Consider the following 17,363-nt stretch of genomic DNA (forward strand, 5'->3'; position numbering starts at 1 on the left):
ATCACCTATAGCTAGTTTTTCAGGGAATGTGCTTACAGATATGCTTTTTCAGGTAACCTCTGAGGTCCTCCTGCCTCAGCAATCCCACCCAGATTAAAATGCCTAGAAATATATCCTCTCTCGTGGGTTAAATTATGTCTCTTCAGCCAAAACCTAAGAGTGTGACCTTATTTGAAATCAGGGTCTTTTCAGGGGTAATTAAGATAAGGATCTTGAGATGAGATCATTCTAGATTAGGGTGAAGTCTAAATCCAAGGAAGAGTGTCCTTATGCATAGACACAGAAAAAAATGATAGGCTGGGCGTGATGGCTTGCACCTGTAATCCCAGTGCTTCGGGAGGCTGAGGCAGGAAGATTGCTCAAGCCCAGGAGTTCCAGGCTGCAGTGAGTTATAATCATCCCACTGCACTCCAGCCTGGGTGACAGAGCGAGACGCTGTCTCTGAAAAAAGAAAGAAGGAAGGAAGGAGGGAAGGGGAGGGGAGGGGAGGGGAAGGGAAGGGGAAGGAAGGGAAGGGAAGGGAAGGGAAGGGAAGGGAAGGGAGGGGAAGGGAGGAGGGAGGGAGGAAAAAAAGAAAGAGAGAAAAAGAGAAAGAGAGAGAAAGAGAAAGAAAGGAAGGAAGGAAGGAAGCAAGCAAGCAAGGAAGGAAGGAAGGAAAGGAAAGGAAGGAAGGAAAGGAGAGGGAAAGAGAGGGAGAGAGGAAGACAGGGAAGGCAGGGAGGGGATGGAAGGAAGCAAGGAGGGAAGGAAGAAGGAAGGAAGGGAGGGAGGAAGGGAGGGAGGAAGGGAGGGAATGCTCTGTGCTGCAGAGGCAGAGTCTAGAGGGCAGCCACAAGCCAAGGGCCACCCAGGGTTGCCAGCAGCCGCCAAAAGATAGGCAAGGGCAACGCTAACCATGCTTGGATTTCAGACTTCTGGCCTCCAGAACTGAGATAATAAATTTCTTCTCTTTTAAGCCACCTACTCTGTGGTTCTTTGCTACAGCAGCCTGAGGAAACACAAAACCCTCTTTTCATACTCTTGGGGTATTTTATTTTTATTTATTTTTTGTAGAGATGGGGTTTCACTTTGTTGCCCAGGCTAGTCTCGAACTTCTGGGCTCGAGCTACCCTCCCACCTAGACCTCCCAAAGGGCTGGGATTACAGGCCTGAGCCACTGTGCCCCCACAAGGGGTTTTTATTTTTTAGGTTGCCGAGGCTGGAGTGCAGTGGCTGCTCACAAGTGCAGTCATGGTGTCCTGCAACCTTGAACTCCTGGGCTCACTTGATCCTCCCGCTTCAGCCTGCAGAGTAACTGGGACTACGGGTACATGCCACCGAACTCTGCAAAATTTTAGGGGGTTTTGAAGGAAGGAAGGGGTCTCTTTTAAGTTTCTCCAGCCCCCAATCTCCTTCCCTCCTCAGGCCTTTGCACATGCTGGCCCCTCTGGGAACCTGAACGGTGAAAATACAGCAGCCCTGTGAAGACTGGGAGGAGGGAGTTGGGAGGGAGGGAAGTTCTAAGCAGAAAAGCCATCAAAGGCCCTGGGCCAGGCCAAGATTTGGGATAGTCAAGTCCCAGAGAGAAGGCAACTGTGGCTGCGATACCGTGAGAAGGGAGAGAGAAGTAGGAGAAGATGCTGGAGGGCAAGGGAGGGGCCACACCGCCTAAGTCCTGCCAGCTACAGTCAGGGGTTTGAAGTTTATTCTAAGTGCAATGGGCACATTTTTTCTTTTTCTGTTTTTTTGAAATAAGGTCTCGCTCTGTCACCCAGGCTGGAGTGCGGTGGTGGGATCACAGCTCACTGCAGCCTCAACCTCTTGATCTCTTAAGCAATCCTCCCACCTCAGTCTCCCCCTGCCCCAACTCCCCCCAACCCTGCCCTGCCATTGAATAGCTGGGACCACAGGCTCGCACCACCAGGAGTGAAGCCAAAAAATACAAAAATATTTTGTGTAGAGACGGGGGGTCTCTCTATGTTGCCCAGGCTGGTCTTGAACTCCTGGGCTCAAGTGATCCTCCCTCCCACCATGGCCTCCTGAAGTGCTGGTGTTATAGGAGTGAGCCACTGCGCCTGGCCCATTGGAGGATTTTTTTTTTTTTAGACAGTCTCGCTCTGTCACCCAGGCTGCAGTGCAGTGGCATGATCTCGGTTCACTATAACCTCCATCTCATTGGAGGATTTTAAGCACAGGAATAGCATGTCTTGTTTGCACTTTAGAAAGATCTCCCTAAGTGCAGTGTGTGGGATAAACTGCAGGGGGCGAGATGGAGACAAACCTGGAGGCAGAAATCAGGTAGAAGAAGGTCATTAGGATAGGCTGGGCTAGGGATGAAGGTGACTTGGTCGAGGTCTGTAACCGTGAAATGGTAATAAGTGGGCCTAGGTCTATCTTGGAGGCAGCACTGTCAGGATGATGGGGTGAGGGAAAGAGAAATCACAGTAACTTCTTAGTGTTTTAGCCTACACAACTGGGCGAATGGGGAGCACCATCTATTTATGGTGGGAGACCTTGGGAAGGACGGGGTTTGAGGGGGTGGTGGAGGGAAATTCGAGCCTGCTTTTGGCTGGGAGATGCTCATTAGGCATCCAAGAGGAGGTGTGAGGTAGTTAAATATGTGAGTCTGAGTCCTAAGGAGAAGTCTTGGCGGGAGATAAAGCCTTGAGATTCATCAGACCGGAGATGGTCTGTGGGTCTGTGAAGCCGCAGATCGGGATGACAGCCACTACGGGAATGAACAAAGACGAAGACGGGGCCGGGCGCGGTGGCTCAAGCCTGTAATCCCAGCACTTTGGGAGGCCGAGGCGGGCGGATCACAAGGTCAGGAGATCGAGACCACAGTGAAACCCCGTCTCTACTAAAAATACAAAAAATTAGCCGGGCGCGGTGGCGGGCGCCTGTAGTCCCAGCTACTCAGGAGGCTGAGGCAGGAGAATGGCGGGAACCCGGGAGGCGGAGCTTGCAGTGAGCCGAGATCGCGCCACTGCACTCCAGCCTGGGCAACAGCGTGAGACTCCGTCTCAAAAAAAAAAAAAAAAAAAAAAAAGACGAAGACGGGAGACCCCAAGACAGACCTCCGGGGCAGCCATCACCAAAAGAGGGCAGAGGAGGAGCAGGGAAGTGAAGGCTCCTGAGAAGGAGAAGGCCGTGTGGAGGAGGGAAACCGGGGGAAGTTGGAGTCAGAGACATTGGAAAAGCACGTAAGGAGGCCGTGGCCAAGCATGTCAAAAGCCACTGAGAAGCCGGAGAAGGGACCTTTGGCCTCAGTGATATGTAGGTCACTGATGATCTGGACGAGAGTCATCTCCTGTAACGGTGGGGACAAAAGGCTGATAGGAGCAGCACAGAATGAAAGTGGGGAGGGGGGAGGTGGAACAGCAGATGCCGGAGGAGCTGGGGGCCTCCAGGGAGAGTTTCTGAAGGATGGAGGGCAGGGCATGTTATAAGCGGATGATAATGATCTGGGGAAGGGGAGAAAGGCTCTGCAGAGACAACTGTGGGGGCCACGCCCTAAGGAGCAGGAGGGCTGGGGTCCTGTGCAGGCTGGAGGAGCGCGATACGGCGGGGGAAGGGAGCACGTGTGGATACTGGGCGGCAGGTGTGGGGCACAGAGGTGAGGTATGCGGCTGTGGTTGCATCCCTTCTTTTCTCTGAAGCCTGTGGTGGCATTGCCAGGAGAAATTGAGGTTGGGGGTGTGGGAGATTTGAAATTAGTCATTTCAAGAGAGAGGAAGTGAAGCTGTGAAAGTGCATTAGAGGAACCGAGGGCCCGCGTGAGATGCTTGGTTGTGATTTGGAAAATGAGTCTGGTCACACACGGGTGCTGGTTCTTGAGCCATAGTTGGATCCAACTGGAGTCTGGAGTTGCCCTGGGTGGGCACAGTGAATGGGGGAAAAGGGGTAAAGGATGCAGGGCAGTGACTGTAAGGATGGCTTAAGGACATGGTGATGGCGCTGCCAACAGGCAAAGATCGCTGGCTCGGAGGGCTGGGTGGGCTCAGAGAATTGCTGGCATGGTGTGGTGGTAATACAGGACCTACCTGAACTGCCAGTGCAGGAGGTGATGTTCAGAGTGGGAGGCTGGAGGTGATCAGGACTGACGAGATAAGGTATGTCCACTTGAGAGTGTGGCCAAGGCAGAGTGGAGGAAAGTCTGCTGGTGTTGAGCAGCTTCTCTGCCTGTTCTTACTTGGTCCTTCCCAACTTTGGTTTGTTTTTTTTTTGTTTTTTGTTTTGTTTTGTTTTGTTTTTGTTTTTGAGACGGAGTCTCACTCTGTCGCCCAGGCTGGAGTACAGTGGCGTGATCTCAGGTCACTGCAACCTCTGCCACCCAGGTTCAAGGGATTTTCGTGCCTTAGCTTCCCAAGTAGCTGGGATTACAGGTGCCCACCAGCAAACCCAGCAAATTTTTGTGTTTTTAGTAGAGAGGGTTTCACCATGTTGGCCAGGCTGGTCTCGAATTCCTGACCTCAAGTGATCCACCCACCTCAGCCTCCCAAAGTGCTGGGATTACAGGCATGAGCGACCGTGCCAGGCCCCTTCCCAACTTTGGATTCAGAGCTACATCCTACCAGAGCCAGAAGGGCCCACCCTCTTCACTGTACAAATGGTCACACCAACGCCTGGAGATGTTGGATGCAGAAGGCGAAATGTCAGAAGCTGGAGTTCTGCATCTCAGCTGGAGGGTGAGGTAAGATTCCTGCTGGTGTTTATCCCCCTCCTCACTTCCCTCAGCAGCAGCCCTTCTCCTCCCCTTCTGCATCCCTGGAGCAAGTGCCTTAAGGCTCTCCCCCTTCAACATGCCCCCCACCCTACAGCCTTTCCTGCATTTCCCATTCCTCTGGGGAGTCCCTGCAGATAGAAATTCAAGTGCACAGCCACGAGGAACATCTCCTTGCTGTTAACTAGACTGTGTTTCTTTTTTTTTTTTTGAGACAGAGTCTCGCTGCGTCGCCCAGGCTGGAGTGCAGTGGCACAATTTCGGCTCACTGCAAGCTCCGCCTCCCGGGTTCACACCATCCTCCTGCCTCAGCCTCCTGAGTAACTGCGACTACAGGCACCTGACACCGCGCCCGCCTAATTTTTTGTATTTTTGGTAGAGACGGTTTCACTGTGGTCTCGATCTCCTGACCTTGTGATCTGCCTGCCTCGGCCTCCCAAAGTGCTGGGATTACAGGCGTGAGCCACCGCGCCTGGCCTAGACTGTGTTTCTTTACAAATATCTGGTGGCAGATCTTATTCATTCATTCATTGATGCACTCATTTAATCTTCATTCATTCATTCCATCTTTCATTATTCACTCACTGGCTTTGAGTGACTAAACCAGCCATGAGGGATGAGTTCTCCGCCACTGTGACACTGCTCACTCACCCAACCAACCAGCTCACTGTTTCTCTCATTCATTATTCACCTCATTGTGGGGAAAAGAAAGAGAGATCAGCCTGTTACTGTGTCTATATAGAAAGAAGTAGACATAAGAGGCTCCATTTTGTTCTGTATTTGAGATGCTGTTAATCTGTGACCCTACCCCCAACTTTGTCCTTGCAAGAGACATGTGCTGTGGTGACTCAAGGTTTAACGGATTTTGGGCTATGCAGAATGTGCTTTGTTAAACAAGTGCCTGAAAGCAGCCTGCTGGTTAAAAGTCATCACCATTCTCTTAATCTCAAGTACCCAGGGACACGTACACTGCAGAAGGTTGCAGGGACCTCTGCCTAGGAAAGCTAGGTATTGTCCAAGGTTTCTCCCCATGTGATAGGCTGAAATATGGCCTCATGGGAAGGGAAAGACCTAATCGTCCCCCAGCCTGACACCCGTGAAGGGTCTGTGCTGAGGAGGACTAGTATTAAGAGGAAAGAAGGCCTCTTGGCAGTTGAGATAGAGAAAAGCATCTGTCTCCTGCCCGTCCCTGGGCAATGGAACATCTCGGTGTAAAACCCAATTGTGTGTTCTATTTACTGAGAAAGGACAAAACCGCCTTAGGGCTGAAGGCGGGACGTGCTAGTGGCAATGCTGCTCTTTGTGCGCTAAAAAGGTTTATGGAGATATTTGCATATGCATATCAAGGCACAGCACTTTTCCTTAAACTTATTCATGTCACAGAGATCTTTATTCATGTCTTACTGCTGACCTTCTCCCTACGATGATCCTATTATCCTGCCACTTCCCTTTTTCTAAGATGGTGAAGATAATGATCAATAAATACTGAGGGAACTCAGAGACCGGTGCCGGCATGGGTCCTCTGTATGCTGAGCGCTGGTCCCCTGGGCCCACTTTTTCTTTCTCTATACTTTGTCTCTGTGTCTCATTTCTTTTCTCAAGTCTCTTGTTCCACCTAACGAGAAACGCCCACAGGTGTGGAGGGGCAGACCACCCCTTCACCTCATAAATCCTGCGCAGGTCTGAGACCTGGGCTTCACGCATGTCTGGCAGGCGTCCAGGCTTTCCCATCACGTATCTATCTCCTGGGTCACATCCATGTCAGGTGGGTACCACAGTCTAAAGTCCTTGTATTCTCTTCCACATACCAGGGCTGATAATTTATTAGCTGCCATTGATCAAAGTTCACAAGGTGAATTTTCATAAACTTCTAAAGCTGCCTACAGTTTCCAGTAAACAAATCTCTTTAAATTTACGAAAGCAATACTTGCTGATTGTAAAAAACACACAGTGCCAAAGCATAGAAAGGAAGAAGCCCTGCTTGCAATTCGCTACCTACATCCCACTCCTGGGGCCAACAACTATTGGAAGTGTGGTGAGTGATTGCTTTATATCCTTCTAGATCTTATCTACATATTTGCAAAGGAAAAATATACATATATAAAATAAAATATGTATGGGTTATATCCTTACAAACTGAGATCATAGGCAGTTCCGCAACTTGCCTTTTCTCTGTAACAATAAGTGATGGATGCTTTGCAGGGTTGGTGCTACAGAACCTATTTATTCTTTTAAAAGGCTGCATAGGGAGCTCTGGTGGCACAATGGGTTAGTGCCTGGTACTTATATTGAGCTCTTTTGTATGAGCACTTCTGAAGGCTCATTTCTAGAAGTGGAATTGCCAGGTCACGTGCAATTTACATTTTAATGGATACCCAGTGCCAGGTATAGTGCTTCCTAGATAGCAGGAGCCTTGTAAACATCTGTGGCATGATTGCATGGTGCCAGATGGCCCTCTAGAAAGGTGACACCATTTCCACTCCCACCAAGGATGACCAGAGCCACAGAGGTTTCCATTTCTGTCACCAGGTCACAGCAACACTAGGTTTCAGGACGGCCACTTTCCTTCGGGCCACTCTGCTGCTCCTTAGGAGTTAAAGGCCCTGTGATGAAAGGAAGACAACGTCTGGGCCGAGTAACTTCTCCTCCAGGTCTGCCAAGCCCATTTCTCAACATCCTCCTGCTATCACGGTGAGGGTAACATCAGCTCCAGGACTTCTCTCATTGGAACTAGCCACATCTACACCAAGAACCCACATGCTTTCTGCCACCCCTGACCAATCCCTGAAAGTAACGGGAAACTTCCACTTACGCTTGGGCTCATTCTCCTACAGCCAACCCTGGCACTATCTTGTCAGTAACTGCTGCACTCCTTCTAGGGCCCTATCTCCACTGGGAACCCACACCCAGACAGTCCCTGTTCCTGACATCTTTGGGGCTGCCTGTGCCATCAAACTGCCCCCAACTCTGCCACCTGCCTGCGTACTGATGCCCCCAGGATGGGCATTATTGGGAGAGCACTAAAGGAGGCACCCCTGCTGGCACACGAGGGCCAGTTCTACCTCCAATCCTCCTGGGAGCTTTGGCCAGCACTGACACGGGGTCCTCTGCCTGGAGAAGGAGGCTGGCATTAAGTGGACTGTGGCGGCGCAGTGCAAAGGCAAAAATCAGGGTAGAGGCACCCAGTCCCATCTGAGTCCCAAGGCACTGGCACTGTCCTGCCCCATTCTGCATGACTATGCCAGGCCCCCATGTGAAGACTCTCTTCCCCTAGGGCTTAACTCCCACGGGTGGGGCTGGTAGAGAAGGGTGGAACCTGCCACCTCCTCCCCTCCCTGTAGGAGATTCCAGGGTGGGGCCGTTCAAGGTCTCCTAAAGCCCCACTCCACAGATGCCCAGCCCCACCCACTGCTCTCCTGGGCTTCTCCCCACCCCCATCGTCTCCCAGCAGGTGGTTTCCTGCTATCAACAGCAGAATGGGCTGTCCCAGGGGCTGTCCCAGGGCTGCTTCCTGGATCCAACTCCTCGCAGCCAACTTCTCACAACTCATGGTAAGACAGCCAGAGAGCTGGGCTCCATGTGTCCCAGGAAAGCTGTGGGCAGAAGGGATTGGGAAATCCACACAAGGGACATGCGCACCCCATTTCCAGGCTCTTTGGCACACAGAGACATAAAAAAACAGACAGCCAAAGCACCTAGAACAAGCACCAAGAGCGGCCCACAGATGGACTGTCCTCCCAGATGGCTCATCAGTGGTGGGACTGCGGCACCGCAACCCCATCACCACACCCCCAGCAGTGTCTGGACTCACCTCTCCGCCCACCTCCCCACACAGCCAGAGGCAGGCCCTCAGCTGCGATCAGTAACATGCAGTGAGGACATGTGTTTATCCTGTGTTGTGGGTGGGTACAGTGAGTTCTCTATTCAGGTAGGAGTGGAAGCTGGCTCAGAGCTCATCCAGTCCAATGTCCCACAGGTGTAGAAGTGCCCTGATAAAATCTCAGAGCTGGCTGTCCAGTCAAGATTTGCATACCTCCAGAAATGGGGCTCTCACTACCCCTCAGAGTAGCCCATTCTGCTGTTGGGCACCTCCAATGGTCGGCATTTTCCTTCTGGCATCCTCTTTCTTGGGTTGGTTGGGGGGCAGATACTGTCACTCCAGCCTAACCCTCAGGACAAGAGAGGTAGCTGGGGTGGAAACAGAGGCAGAAAAAGTAATAAGTTAAATCCAAGAAAGAACAGAGTCATGGCAGGATGGGCAGGGACATTCCTGGGGTGCCAGCAGTCTCTAGCTTGATCAAGGAGGCACTGGGGAGGAGGCTGCTGATCGCAAGCTTCCAGGCAGGAGGTGACTCAGAAGGCCGGGTTGTCAATGCCCCTCCGATCCCCGGTATATTCTTCAGGCCTGAAGCTGTAGGGAGGGGGTGGCTCTGTGGGAGTTGGGCCCAGGCTGGGCTTCAGAATCACCTGCAGGGAAAAGAGGGAATTCAGTCTTCTAGGTCCTGGCCCTGGCCACCACTCCCCGCTGCCAGCTGAGGCATGGTTACCAGGGAGAGGGGTGACCCAATGCTGGGTGCAGAGTGCCCTCCAGGGTCGAAGGGCCCTCCACTGTCCCTGCTGCACAGCCGGCAAGAAGCAAGGTAGGGATAGGGATGAGACACCCACCTCACTGTAGGGGGGTGGGGGTGCAGAGGGGGATACTCTGACCCTCTCTGGAGGGATGATGGAGGGCAGTTCCAGGGGCCCCGGGCAATCCATTGGGGCGTCTGGCTCCAGCTCTCTGCAGTTGCGACAGAAGCACTTAGCCAGGCCACAGATGCAAAAGAGGGACAGGATGACCAGGAAGATGATGACGAAGATCCTGGAGTGGGGACCACCAAGAGCACCCTGAGTCCCCAGGCCACCCTGGGTACTCCCCACACCTCCCCGCTCCCGCCGCCCACACTGCCCCCTCGGCAGGTGCCTGGCCTTGCCCTGTGTGGACCAGGTCCCTCCAAGGACTGCGCCCAGAGGAGCTGGCCCTGGGCTCACCTCACGGGGCCAGGGAAGAGTTCGTTCTCCTGGCAGCAGCTGTCACCACAGCATTTGAATCCTTTGGGGCAGTTGCTGGACGGAGGGCACAGAAAAGGGCAAGGAGAAGCTGTTGGCACCAGAATGGAGATGCAGAAGGATCCCAGCCTCCCCAAAACACACCCAATATGCTCATGGCACCAAGCCACCCCTTAGCGGGGTGGGGGGTATGGCCTCCCTCTGAGCTCAGTAGGAGGACTCTGGCGAAGGGCTCCCTATTGGGCCCCACGCCCCTCATCTGTAACATGGGTGGGAGAAGTATCCTGTTGACCTCAGCAGGCAGGTGTGGGGATGGGACATTGCAGTGGCCATGACACCGCTCATCCAACTCTCAGGAGGTGAGGGGAAAGGGCCACATGGCATGTCCAGGAAGAAAGTCCTCGATGGCGCCCATGGAGTATGAGGGGTCAGAGAATGGGTGCTTTCAGAACACCCAGTGCTGACCTAATGGAAACACTTTTCTGCCCAGTGACCCTTACCAAGCCCCACCCCTGTGCTCAGGCTTCTGGGATTTCTCTATGAGGGTTAGCCCCCTGCCTTCTACCCAGGGGACCCTCAGAGGGGAGATGGCCTGGCACTGCAGTAGGAAGGACCGGGATCCAGCTACAGACCTGCCCCCAAGTGTGGAAGTCCCTGGGTTCGTTGGTGGAGGGAGAGGGTGGGGTCTCCCTCTTTGGCTGGGAAAGTGGGGGGACAGTTTCTAGCTGGATTGGGAGTGGGTGAGGATGGATGGGGTTTCTGGCCCCCCATACCCTACAAGGCATGCAGGGCGTGATTTGGGTTGCTCCTCCCCACTCCCCAGATTGGAAATTATGGCTTCCAGACTTACAAGATGAAACCACATTTGGCTGCAACCTGTGGAAGAAAAGAGAGAGGTCGGGATCATAAACTGGGGATAGTGGGAGTGGGGTCTCCATTCAGATGCTACCCAGGTACCTCACAGGCAGCAGGTCCCCAGTAGACTCAGCCTCTTCCTGCAAGTCACTCCCCACCTCACTCTCTACTATGGTCCCAGGTCAGTGCTTGGAGCCCAGCTGACCCCTGGCTGGCCCCAGCTGCCCTTACTCTCTCAGCACATTCCATCACCCCCTGGTTTGTAAGCTCATCCCTTCTGACCACCCTTCCAACCCGGCTTCTGCCGTGACACCCATTTCTCAGGGCACTTTCTTTCTCCCACCCTGTCACTGCAGACACTGTGGGCAGGTGCACTCTTCCTATAATGCAAATCTCATCACCGAAAAATCTTGCATCTTGCTGGAAGCCGCCTTCGGTGGCTCCCTGGGGTAGAGACCCCCCAGTGGGCAGCTGCACTCCCTCCCCTTTCGCTTCCCCTAGTTCTTTCTCTTCCTCTCACACACACCCACTGGGAGTTCCCTGAACATACCTGTCTGTTTTACACCTGTCTGAGCCTCCATTCATCCTTCAGATCCCTGCCTAGGGGATTCCATGCTCTGCAAAGCTGCCAGGACCCCGCCTCCCAAATCAGCTTCTCCCTCTTCTATACTAGGTCTGCAGAGCAGCCAGGGCATCTTACAGAATTTCACTCCATTGATAGCAATTGCGTGTCAAAGCTGCACTGATTTGGAATACTCTTCTAGGTGGCTGCAAGGCTGGCTCCAGCCCCTCCCTCTCTGGTTACCTTATTTAAAATTACAACCACTCTCCTTCCCCTTAGTGTGCTTAATTTTTCTCCACATCTCTTATCAACATCTAACATACTATACATTTACTTTATCTTGTTAATTGTCCTTCAGTTGTGTCAAAGGCAAACTCCGCGAGGGCAGGGATTTTTGCTACATCATTGTTGAAAACTCAATAGTCAAAATAATTGCAGAATGAATGAACGTGCATTCATCAATTACCTGGTTTCATTTCATCCTTGCTGCTCCCAGACTGTGGGGGAGGGATGTAGGTGCCAGAACATAGGAAATGGGTGGTGGGGGAGGGCATCTGTCACCTCACCCTAGCCTCCTGGGACAAACAACCAAGGCTAAAAATAGGACGCCAGCTTTGGCAAAACCACCATTATCTTTATCTGTATACCTTTACTTGAAATATTTCAATTGCAAATCACAACAGTAAAGATAAGAATACCAGTGATAGCCGATAATAGTTGGGGTAATTCCCCTTTTCCATGCTCAGTCCCAGGCTGAGTACCATCTCACAGGTTTTGTCCCTTTGTGGGGACAGGAACAGGAAGGAACCCCTGCAGGTTGGCCCAGGGAGGGTGAGTCTGTGAATCCAAATCACACAGCACACAGGAATGACTATAGAATTGGAGACAAGCTGGGCGCCGTGCCTCATCTCTGCAATCCTAAGTACTTGGGGAGGTTGAGGTGGGTGGATTGCTTGAGGCCAGGAGTTTAAGAGCAACCTGGCCAACATAGCGAGACCCTATCTCTATTTTTTTTTTTTTTTTCTGAGACGGAGTCTCAGACTGTTGCCCAGACTGGAGTGCAGTGGTGCGATCTCAGCTCACTGCAACCTCCACCTCCCAGGTTCAAGTGATTCTTCTGCCTCAGCCTCCCGAGTGGCTGGGATTACAGGCACGTGCCACCATACCCGGCTAATTTTTGTATTTTTAGTAGAGATGGGGTTGTTGGTCTGGCTGGTCTCAAACTCCCAACCTCATGATCGGCCTGCCTCGGCCTCCCAAAGTGCTGGGATTACAGGTGTGAGCCACTGCGCCCAGCCTCTATTTTTTAAATTAAAAAAAAAAAAATATATATATATATAGAGAGAGAGAGAGAGAGAAATGGAGGGGTCCATCCAGGCACTCAGCAGCACCCCTTCCCCCTCAGACCCCACTCTGGCCCTTGTCCTTTTCCTGGACCCCAACTAAGAAGAGATGGGTAATTAACAGGTTTAGTAAATTAGTCTCAAGTTCCGGTTTGGGAGGGGGAGGAGCTCTTCTCCCAGATTGTCTCCCCACATTTTAACCAGGGGGTAGTCTTGTCTGGGGTGGTTCAGAGGCTGAGTTTTATGGAGCATCAGGGTGGTCTTGGGCTGGGAGTAAGTAAATCTCAGCTTACTTAACTCCAGAATTGAAGGCATTAACAGCACCTCACCCCTGGGGTTGGTGGGAGGGGTAAACCAGAGGATGCCCAGCCCAGCATTGACACAAACCGACTGCCCAGTGATTTAGAAGGAACACCTTGCTCACTAACCCGGGTCCATGGAAGGGTTTTGGCAGAGCCACTCTGAAAGCTCAGCCCAGATGTGTGAAGGTACCCTGTTCCGGGAGCAGGCCCTGACTTCCCTCTGGTTCTTAAATGGAAATAAGTCACAAATGCATGTTCTAGACCCTTCTCTGTTCCCAGGATAATCACCCACCCCAGGACCAGACAGTCTTCCCCCATCACCTGTAGAGTTTACCTGGGAGGAACAGAAGGGCCGAGGGAGCACTAGAACCCTACACCTCCCTCTCAAAATCACAGATTTCAGAGGTCTCCCCAGCCTTGGTTAGGCAGCCAGGTCAAATCCCACCACAGGCTGGGATTACTCACCCCTAGAAGGGGACGAGGGAGCCTTCTCTCCCCTAGAGAACAAGCAGAGACACAGTCCCAAAGAGGGTGGGGGACATTCCAGGGTCCCCCAGCACTGGAGGAACAGAGCTGGGGCTAAGTGCTGGCCCAGGTGTCCAGACCTCAGGCAGGAAGGAGCTGGAAGGATAAGCTGAGGCTAATAACGAGGTCCAAAGTCCCTATTCACAGAGAAGTGCCAGGTGTCAGATAGGTGGCGGGTGGTGGCCAGTTCCCACCACAGGATTCCCCTCTGAGGTGGGAGAACCCAGGCTCTCCCAGAGCCTCCTCTGCTGCCCCCACCTCCACCTCCACGTCCACCTCCACAGCAAAGAAAGAAAGGAAGTTGCTAATTGTGTGTGGTCAGGAGGAAATCCTGATTATAGAAGGTGGCACCAGGCTCCAGAAGCAGACTCCTGACCTACAAGGGTAGGGCCCGAAAGTTCAACAACCTTACCTCCCAAGTCTCACCTTTTGGGGGCTAGCCAGCAGGCTGAGCAGCAAGGTGGGCGCGAGGCCGGTGACCCAAGCTTGGGACATCCTGGCTTGGGGGCCACTGAGCTTTCCCGTGTAGCGAAGGCGGGGCTCCGACCTCTCCCACTTCTCTCCATCTATGGGGCCCCGCCTCGGGATGGGGGCGGAGCTGCACCGGGAGAGGCGGACTCGGGGCAGGGAGGGGCTGGGAGGAGGAAGGGAGGCGCAGAGGTCTCGGTTGGGTTTTGGGAATTGGGAGGTAGAAGAGATTAACAGATCTGTTAATCTCTTCTACCTCCGGGCGCGGCTCACGCTGGTAATGCCAGGTAATACTCGCCTTGGGAGGCCGAGGCGGGCAGATCACTTCAGGTCAGGAGTTCGCGGCCAGCTTGGCCTACGCGGTGAAATCCCGTTTCCACTAAAAATAAAAAATTTGGCCGGGCGTGGTGGCGGGTGCCTGTAATCCCAGCTACTCAGGAGACTGAGGCAGGAGAATCGCTTGAACCCGGGAAGCAGAGGTTGCAGTGAGCCGATATCGCGCCAGTGCACTCCAGCCTGGGCGACCGAGTGAGACTCCATCTCAAAATAGATAAATAAATAGATAAATAACCTAAATTTAAAAAGAGGTGGGGTCAACTCCACACCGCTGAGCTGGGCCTTCCTAACCCCCAGCTCCTCCACTCCTAAGTGCCCCAGACTCCAGGGAGGGGTGCCGGGACCGGCAGGAGTGGGAGGGGGACGTGGAAGCCCCTTCTCATCTGGACTGCTGGGTCTGGTGAGAAGTCATGGGGGCAGAGGTTGAGGGAGGGGAAGGCGAAGGTTCTAGGGTAGATTTCGAGGTGTTATGGTTGGGGGATATCACCCCATTGCGTTTTGGCCAAAAAAGGAGGGAGGAGGCAGCCTGGCTGATTTCAGAGTGACCTGAGATTTCCAGGTCGAGGAAGCAAGACCAGGAGCACAACATGGGTATCTTCATGTGCCCTCCTTCTTGAAATCCTACGGGAGGTGTTGGTGCATTTCCTCCCATTGACAAAACGGGAACTCAAGGTCCCAGGGTTTAGACTGCCCCGGGATCCGCTGCTGGGGCTGGTCCTTTGCCAGGCCCGCCGGGGCGCGGGCGAGCAGGCCCATCCAGATTCCTGGAAAGACCCCGCGGAGGCCGCCCCAGTGCGGAGGAGCCAGAGTCCGAGCCCCCTGCGACCGCCGCCTCCAGCACTCCAGGCGCAGAACTTCCGGGAGGGGCCGGCAGGTGGCAGCGTCGCCCAGCGCGGGTGTCCCCGGGAGCCGGGAGGGGCGCGGCCGGGGCTAGTGGGCTGGGGGCGCTGGGCGGGGGCGGGACAGGATCGGTGCAGCCAGGACCGCAGGAGAGGGCGAGAGGGCGATGGAACGTGGGGCGCTGCTCCCTGGCCCGGGGAAGGGGGACCCTGAGAGGCTCAAAGTCATGTCCTTGGGCGCCTCCTGCTGTGTCGCCCACCTGTCCTGACCCCTGAAAAACACCCCCGACGTCGGGGACATTTCTTCTCTTTCCTTGTGTCTGCATCTCACCCTTCTCCCTCATCTCTCTCAGTCATGTTCTCTGTCTTACATTTAACCCCTCTGTGTCTCTCACCGTTTCTCCCAGTCTCTGTTTTTCTGCTTCGGTTTCTCCCCATCTGTCTGCACCCAGTTTCTCTCGAGTTCCCAGCCTTTCCCTCTGTTCTCCTGTCTGTTTCTCCTCTCTGTGTTCACCTCTGTCTGCCTCGGCGGAGGCGTCTGTTTTTCCTCGGTTTCTCTGGTCCCTTCTCCTTGTCCGTGGTTTGGTCCTGCACCCCTAATCTCTCGGTCTGTTTCTTATGCTCTCTCCCTGCTCTCTCTCTCCCTTTCCCTGTCTCTATTTCCCATTACCTCCTTGCCCTTGTCGGCCCTTACGAAGATAATCTTCCAGTCTCCTGATCCGAGGGGTATTGTGATCTGGCCCCTCTGTATTTGAAGTGACTGTGAGCTTGGAGAAGGGAAGGGGCCGCCCTCTCCCCTCCGCCCCTGCAGGTAGACCTTGGCAGGGGGACCTAGTCCTGAGAGTGCTGGAGCCTCCGCCTCTTGAGTCGTTGCCAACTTGGGCTTCTAGGGTTCTTCTTGTTCCCACCCAGGCCCCACTGCACCAGTAAGGGTTGGGGTCTCTACCCCACACTCCCGGCTATCCTGCCCAGGCCGGGAGCCCTACAGAGGTGTGGCCCTTATGGGAGAAGAAAATGAGAAAATGGTTGAGCTCAGAGCAGGAAGATACCCTGGGGGGTGATGAGGGTGCTGAAAAGGGCATGAGGGAACTCATGGGACAGATATGGGGGGCCAGCAGGGTGGGGATGAGGGAACTAGGCAGGCACCAGTGCCCTGAAGAGGGGCAGGAGGAGGGGGAGGAGGCTGGCATGGCTGCTCTCTGGGTCTCTGGCATCAACCTGACCCAGATCTAGGGTTGCCGGACAAGAGACAGGAGGCCTAGGTAAATCCAAATTTCAGATAAACAATGAATAATTTTCTTTTAGTATAATTATGCTCCATGCTATATATATATATGTGTGTGTGTGTGTGTGTGTGTATATATATATATATATATATTTTTTTTTTTTTTTGAGAACCAAGACTGGAGTGGAGTGGAGTGGTGTGAGCTCACTGCAACCTCCACCTCCCAGATTCAAGCTATTCTCACGCTTCAGCCTCTCAAGTAGCTGGGATTACAGGCATGTGCCACTATGCCCAGCCTGGGCCCGAGCGATATTTGAGACATACTTACGCTAAAATTTACTTTTCTATCTGAAATTCACATTTAACTGGATGTTCTGTATTTTTCTTTGTTAAAACTAGCAACCAGGCCAGGCACAGTGGCTCATGTCTATAACCCCAGCACTTTGAGAGGCCGAGGTGGGAAGATCACTTGAGCCCAGGAGTTTGAGACCAATCTGGGCAACATAGCGAGACCCTGTCTCTGCAAACAAAGAAAAGAAAAGCAATTAAACCAGTGTGGTGGCATGTACCTGCAGTCCCAGTTACTCTGGAGGTTGAGTTGGGAGGATCACTTGAGCCTAGGAGTCCAAAGCTGCAGTGAGCTGAGATCATACCACTACATTCCAGCCTGGGTGACAGAGCACCACCCTTGCTCTAAAAAGAAAAACAAAACAAAACAAAATCTGGTAATGCTATCCACATCCCTACAATGTCATAGGAACAAACTCCACCCCCACCCCACATCTTCCAATGGAGAAGTGAGGTCCCTAGCGCTTGACTCACCAGGCAGAGTCTGAAGGGCTCTCGAGCCCGTTGGCTGGGCCCCCAGGTCCTTCCATGACACCAAAGGCCCTGTGTTCCTTCCTGCAGATGGGGACAAGACGAGGAGCCTGAAGGTGGGTGGCCCCAGGCCAGGCCAAGAACACCAGGGCCTGTTAGCATTCATCATGGCCGCAGGGGCCTAGGATTCTTGGTGGGTGAGATCAGAAGGGGGTGGGAGCACCATGGACCCCCCTAGACTGAGCTGGACAAGGCCAGCATCTTCTGTTCGGTGCGTCATCTGGCACCAGGAGGGCAGTGTATGCAGGAGGAAGGAGGGTCCTGGACAAGGCCAGCAT

At 53.3% G+C, this 17,363-nt stretch overlaps 1 protein-coding gene and 1 long non-coding RNA gene across 2 annotated transcripts; both read right to left on the minus strand.

The window, feature by feature from the left end:
- Window positions 1–5,262: 5,262 nt before the first annotated feature.
- On the minus strand, window positions 5,263–13,967 carry LOC105472373 (transmembrane protein 92). The gene is made up of 5 exons (XM_011725544.2): window positions 13,765–13,967; window positions 10,602–10,627; window positions 9,734–9,808; window positions 9,368–9,563; window positions 5,263–9,169 (listed from the first exon to the last, which is right to left on the minus strand). Exons 1-5 carry the CDS (start codon window positions 13,831–13,833, stop codon window positions 9,056–9,058), a joined length of 480 nt encoding a protein of 159 aa, XP_011723846.2. The 5' UTR covers window positions 13,834–13,967; the 3' UTR covers window positions 5,263–9,055.
- Window positions 13,968–14,076: 109 nt separating this feature from the next.
- Window positions 14,077–17,107, minus strand: LOC105472372 (uncharacterized). The gene is made up of 3 exons (XR_981543.2): window positions 17,029–17,107; window positions 16,776–16,899; window positions 14,077–14,185 (listed from the first exon to the last, which is right to left on the minus strand). It is a non-coding gene; the product is annotated as an uncharacterized lncRNA (long non-coding RNA).
- Between the last annotated feature and the right edge of the window lie 256 nt (window positions 17,108–17,363).

The sequence above is a fragment of the Macaca nemestrina genome, chromosome 17, assembly GCF_043159975.1.
Source record: "Macaca nemestrina isolate mMacNem1 chromosome 17, mMacNem.hap1, whole genome shotgun sequence".
Classification (NCBI taxonomy): domain Eukaryota; kingdom Metazoa; phylum Chordata; class Mammalia; order Primates; family Cercopithecidae; genus Macaca; species Macaca nemestrina.